The 6,314-nt window shown below is 32.0% G+C and overlaps 1 protein-coding gene across 3 annotated transcripts; it reads right to left on the reverse strand.

Annotated features, from left to right (window-relative positions):
• On the reverse strand, positions 297-4,652 carry LOC109328938 (wee1-like protein kinase). Of its 3 annotated transcripts, none has more exons than XM_019562584.1 (10): positions 4,319-4,652; positions 4,188-4,233; positions 4,023-4,089; positions 2,383-2,649; positions 2,170-2,237; positions 1,951-2,060; positions 1,834-1,874; positions 1,585-1,733; positions 980-1,333; positions 297-554 (listed from the first exon to the last, which is right to left on the reverse strand). In XM_019562584.1, the coding sequence occupies exons 1-10, from the start codon at positions 4,618-4,620 to the stop codon at positions 459-461; spliced, it is 1,500 nt and encodes a 499-aa protein (XP_019418129.1). In that variant the 5' UTR covers positions 4,621-4,652; the 3' UTR covers positions 297-458. The 3 variants fall into 3 exon arrangements, with proteins under 3 accessions (XP_019418129.1, XP_019418128.1, XP_019418127.1); XM_019562583.1 differs by having other exon boundaries at positions 2,170-2,243; positions 2,389-2,652; XM_019562582.1 differs by having other exon boundaries at positions 2,383-2,652.

Raw genomic sequence — 6,314 nt, forward strand, 5'->3', positions numbered from 1 at the left:
GAAATATATTTTGTATAGAAAATAGCAATTATAAAATATATATTATATATATATATATGATAAAAGATGAAGAGAAGCGATTAAGTCATTAGCTCAAAATCCAGACACTTAAATATGCAACATATTTTTTGTTCACAAATAATTTTTCCTTAAAATCTTTGCCTATGATCCTGTATTAAATGTGCAGTATAACAACAAAAGTCAATTACTCGTGGATTTCAGATTTTCATGAGTACTTCACCAATTTGCCACTTCCACATCTTTAGGTCAATTATTACAATTACGGTGTACATAACTGACTTGACCATTTGCATTTAAAACACTTGCACCATGTTGGAGGAAAATATGGTGCATTTGTGAAAGGACATGTAACAAAATTGACCATAATATAAACTAGACCGTTTATACATACACATTGGTCTAGTACCCATAAAACAAAACAAAACAACCGTGGCTTGTTAATTTTTTGATGATTTTAGGACCCTTTCAAAAATTGGATTCTCTACCAACTCTCTAGCAGAAGGTCGCTTTACAGGATCTGGGTCCATCATGACCTATATGAATCACACAAAAATTCAGATAAATCAACCGAATTAAGCATATTAGCCCCATAACTTTAAACATTGAGAGCTTATAAAATAACTTAAGATATAAATGTGGTTTGAAGGAGGGTGGGTTTGGCGCAGTTATCACTTAGTGACCATGATAAGATCACGAGTTCAAATTCTGGAATCAATCTGATCACTTGCAGGGACAAAGCTGTGTACATCTATCACTTTCAAACTCCGTTAAGTGGAAGCCTCGTACACTTGGCCACCCTTTTTATAAAAATGTGGTTTGAAATTCATGCCAACATAATTGGCAATTTTATTACAAAATTGATTTTGTATCTAAACCATGGTATGATTATTTACAATATTTTAACAAATCCAAAAACAAAGGCAAGTCCCTTCAAAATTTCAGGTAAGGTTAAAGTTACCTTGAGCAAGTTCTGAAACTGCAATGAATGACCAGGCAAAAGTCGCAACTTGCCTTCTTTAAGATTTAAAAAATGACATCCCGAATCTGGTAAAGGCAATCTGCGAATGAGCTCATAAATAGAAGCTCCTAAGGAGAAGATATCAACCTTGTCAAGATGGTCATAGTTCTCATTAAGGATTTCTTGTGGCATGTAACGAGCATCACCCTCCTCAATTGGCAGGCTATTATCAAGAAGAGTTGCACATCCGAAATCGCCAAGCTTATACACACCATTTTTGACATAAATGTTATCAGGTTTAACATCTAGATGAGCTATTCCCTTCTCATGTATGAATCGCAGTGCATTGGCTACCTGTTCAAAATTTCGTGTCGAGTCAAAATATGAACATAAATAACGTATTTTGTTAACTTATGAAGGGCAATCAAAAGGTGAAGCATCAAAGAGAGACAGAATAAAAGGAAACTCCATCAGATATCAACAATAGGGTTGATAACCATATATTGCCACTTCTTTCATTTGTCTGTGATAAGCCTGAGATGGTGCATGTATAATGAAGCATACACAGAAGGGGATTTTTAAGAAGATTATGAATGCAAGTTCACCTGATATAAAGCTTCTAGAGCTTGTCCTTCTGTAAATAATGCAGAGCATTTTTCGATGGATAAGCTGTGATCGCATAGCTCCATCTGAATGTAGAGCTGTTCATTTTCAAACCATGAAGAATAGTATCCCACGATGTTCTCATTAGACCCTAAAGTAGCAAGTTAGTCAAAAAATTAAGGAAAACAAATTAGAATTGAAGGCGCCACGTAGACTGAAACAAGAGGGGAAATATAATTTAATATACAAACCTAATGCTGCCAGAGATTGAACTTCCATTAAAGCTTTCTTCCTGCAATGTAAAAAGACTGGTATAAGTGGCTAAACTAAATCCAAAGGAAGAATCATTTATAGGTACAAAATGCCACCTTTCTGTTTCCAGTCGTAATTGTCTGGAGCTGTGTTTCACAGCATACAAGCAGCCATCTATTCGCTTTAATACTTTGAAAACACTACTAAAGTTCCCTCTACCAATTTGCTGATAAGAAAAAGGAAAAGTTAGAAAGTAAAAGAGAAAGTTGAATGTCTGAAGGTAATATCAATCCAGAACAATCCATGGCAATTACAATATATTTAAAACACAATACCTCAATCTCATGAAATTCAGTGTGGTAGCGTGAAAGACCATCACCACCAATAGTTGGAGGGAAGAGACCTGCAATTCTATCATTACACACTTAGAAAATTGCAAGAGATGTGAATAAAAACCGAACAGATATAATACCACTAGGGTTGCAAAAACTTAATGCACAATGATTAAAAATGACTCACAAGTCAGAAAGAACTGACCAAAACTATACCTGCGCATTTTGATCTTTGGTTTCCAAAGGGATCTGTCTCCTTTTTAGAAACTTCTTTCAAATATGGGTTACTAATGCAAGGAGGAGGCATAACCCTGCAGCGCAATGCAACTGCAGAATGTGAGACATAATTTGGAGCCTTTGGTTTATCATCCACTATTATTTTCTCAAAAGCTAATTCCTCTGCAGCATAGTCCTTTCCAAGTTCTGCAACTTCTTGATGGTCACTTGAAAACATAGGGCTGAATGGGTTTGCTGAGATAGCATCTATTAAGTGAACATCAGTTAGAGAAAACAGATTAATAAATTTATATACTTGAGAAATGTAGAAAAAACGAATAGCAATAGTTAATTTTGTGGTAGTATAACCCTTTGCGAGATACATGTATATGTATCAAACTGCCTGAGTGAAGAGTAAGAAAGAACAAGGCAAACGGTAATTCTGACAAAGATCCTACACTTTTGCCAGGCATGTATGAACTTAACTTCAAAGTCTAAGTATCGACAACTCACTATGGGTTTCACCCACCTATTGGAACGACAGAATCTATAGATATTTCGTAAACAGTAGCTTCATAGTGCTATCTGGTCATTGTGTTTATGATACTTTAAATTACTGCCATGGGATGAGGAATTAGAAAACTATATTGTAAAATTCAAATAGATATTTGAAGTTCTAACAGCATAAGATAATTTCAGTGGTTGATCACATTCATAATTCCAATCGTGAATCTGGCATAAGAGATCAAAGATGTACTTCCCTTTCACTATTACATTCCCTTCATAAGGTAACACCAAAAACATTACCTCACTGGAAAGGGGTGAGTACATCTCTTGAGAGTAAGCATTTCATGTCATCGTTCACAAAGGAGTGCAACTACAAATTAAAGAATCTATAATTTTGTAGAAAAAAATCACATCTAAAACTGTTAAAATCTAAATTAAAAAATAATCCTAGTTTGGTAGTTCCTGCATTTTTTAAATATGCACCTCCCCACACACCCAAACACTTAAATAGTAATCTATCAGTCTTAAAACTGTCAAAATCCCAATGAAAATGTGACCACCATCCATGCCATGTTCTAACCCTATGCGGCTATGCCATAGTTATGATTTAACTACCCTACACCATAGTATTTATTCACCAATTAAAATTTATGATACGCGGTTATATGAAAGACGTTGTGGGAAGCAAATTTCATCCTGCAGTGCAGAGAGGCACAAAGAACAATCTCTCAGAACAAGTAATATGAGTTTGTAAAGGCTACACCCAAAGTAGTCCATTTCCCTAAGGTTCCATTTGCGAGTTAGGTTTCGGAAGAGAAGGAAGAGAAATGAAAGGCTTCAGAGCCAGAGTCATCTCGCAAGTGTATTTCATGGCTCTGAAACTTTCCTTTTCTTTTCATTCTCATCTAAAATCCAACTTGAAAGCAGACACTGATAATCTCAAATGTCGCTCAAAACATTGAGCAAGGAACGATTTTGATCATCAATTAATATCACTACGGACCAAGTTGAGAATTTTAATTCCTTAGACACTTAACAAAGTCAATAGGGCACATTTTTATAAAAGACAAATTTAACTTTATTCATTATTTCAATTCAAATGCAGAATAGCAACAATATCTAACTAATCTTACCCAATCGACATCTCTTGCTTTTCGAAGTGTTTATCTTCTCCGGTGATTTAGGGCAAGGTGTATTCTCCTGCACAGCATAACACGATAAAATTATTAAAAAATAAAATTATATTATTTTTATGTGAAAATGCATAAGGTATACACAAATTTGATTCAACACATTACCTTATTGAAATCGTTCTGATTATCAGGGGTTATGTAATCTGGAGTACTGAAAAACAAAAAAAAAATATTTTTTTTTGTTCAGAACATTGGAATCAAAAAAAGGTCAAAACGACGTCGAATAAGGTAACTACCAAAAGAAGTCCTGACTGAGAATGAAGTCCATTTTATTGTTATCGTCCACGGCGGCGATATTAACATTGACGGCGGCGGCGTCATTTGTGACGGTGAACTGAGAAGAAGAAGAAGAAGCGTGGTGATGAGATTGTAGATCTAGAAGGTTCTGGAACGTGGAAGGGGTAGAAGAAGAAGTGTTCTGTTGGAGGGGTAAAAAGGAGAATTGATTTAGTGGAAGCTGGAAGTGTTTGGTAGTAGTGAGAGTTCCCTTCATCTTGTTCATATTCTTCTTCACAGTTCTCTGGCTTTTGCTCCTCATTGTCAATTTTCCAATCTCTTTCTTCTTATGACTTCATTCTTAGTCATATATAAATACCAATATATAGATTTAATGCATGACTTAATTTCTATATAAATATATGATAATATATAATTTTCATGAGAAAAAGAAAAAGAATATACATTGATAATTGAAAAAATTATATAGTTATTGATTCATCAACTATTAATATTAAATTATCATTAATATAAATAAATGATGCTATACTACCCACGTGTAAATCTTTACATTGTCGTGCATAATTTTTTATTTATTATTAGTATATTTTTATCATTTATTTTATACTTAAGAAAAATGTATAAGTTTTATACATACAATCTATAATTTATATTTAATTATCATTAAATTTCAAAAATTAAGTAATGTACGATTGATAATGTATTAATTATATATAAATTTTATACTATTTACAATGAATGAGTATAAAACTCTAAATTATTTAAATATAAATTGAAGTGTTTTGAAAGGAAATAAAAAATGGGATAGGTTATTGCCTTATTGGAGATAGGAGTGGCAGAATGATTCAAATTTGCGCGGGTTACTTTTCATTTGTGGTAGGGATTAGGTGTGAGCAAGTCCTTTGTAGACTTTTTGTTTTAACTGAATCTTGGCCGTTGATGTTATATTAGGGAATTGGAAATGTTCTGAACGACCCGATTTGGACAAAGGTTTAGGAGGTCGAGATTGCCTTTTTGCGAAGCGTATCGAATAAACTTCTTCCTTTTTTTAATATTTTTCGATTTCTATTTACGTTTTTAGTTAGTAATTATTATTAGAGAAATAACATATGTATATGAATTTTATATATTATCATTATATCATTTATTATTTATATTTAATCATCTTAGATTCTTTAAAATAATGATTCAAATAAAATATTGATGAATGATATAATGATTGTGTATAAAATTTACATTGATAGTATGTAGATAATAAATACTTATTATTAATTGATAAATAATAAATAGTAAATTATACTTACAAACCTAAGTTTAACTAAATTACACAAACTACCCCTTATTTTTTTATATATGCATAAGCCTCTTAATTTTTATACTTTCATTACATTTTTCGCCCATACACAAGAAATAATTGTAATATTTTAAACAAAAAAATGTGATGAATGCAATTAAGTTAAACAAAAGATGGTATATTGTGGAGACAAGTCCAAATAATATACGACTCAATATCTATTTATTATTTTTGGTTCATTACGATATAGTATAAGAGCGATTTAAACAATATCTCTTTATAATTGTAGATGCATTTTGTAACAAAAAATAATAAACATACATTGTTTTATATATTATTTGGACTTGTCTCCACAACATCTCATATTTTGTTTAAATTAATTGTATTTATCACATTTTTTGTTTAAAAGATTACACTTATTTCTCGTGCATGAGTGATTAGTATAATAAAATTATAAAAATGAAAGTAAATGTAAAAAAATTAGAAATAATTTATATAATATCAATAAATTTAAGAGAATTTCGGTCAATATAATATATAATTAGTAAATGGGGGAAGTGGGACGACATCAGATGTAAAAGTAGTGTCAGAATAAGGTGGGCATATAGGAACCAACTATTCAACCGGGTTAGCGTCTAACCTAACTTTACTTTTTTTTTAATAAAAAGGTAAGACTATCCTACTATAGTGTACATATGGAG

This window comes from Lupinus angustifolius, chromosome LG16 (assembly GCF_001865875.1).
Source record: "Lupinus angustifolius cultivar Tanjil chromosome LG16, LupAngTanjil_v1.0, whole genome shotgun sequence".
NCBI classification, from domain to species: domain Eukaryota; kingdom Viridiplantae; phylum Streptophyta; class Magnoliopsida; order Fabales; family Fabaceae; genus Lupinus; species Lupinus angustifolius.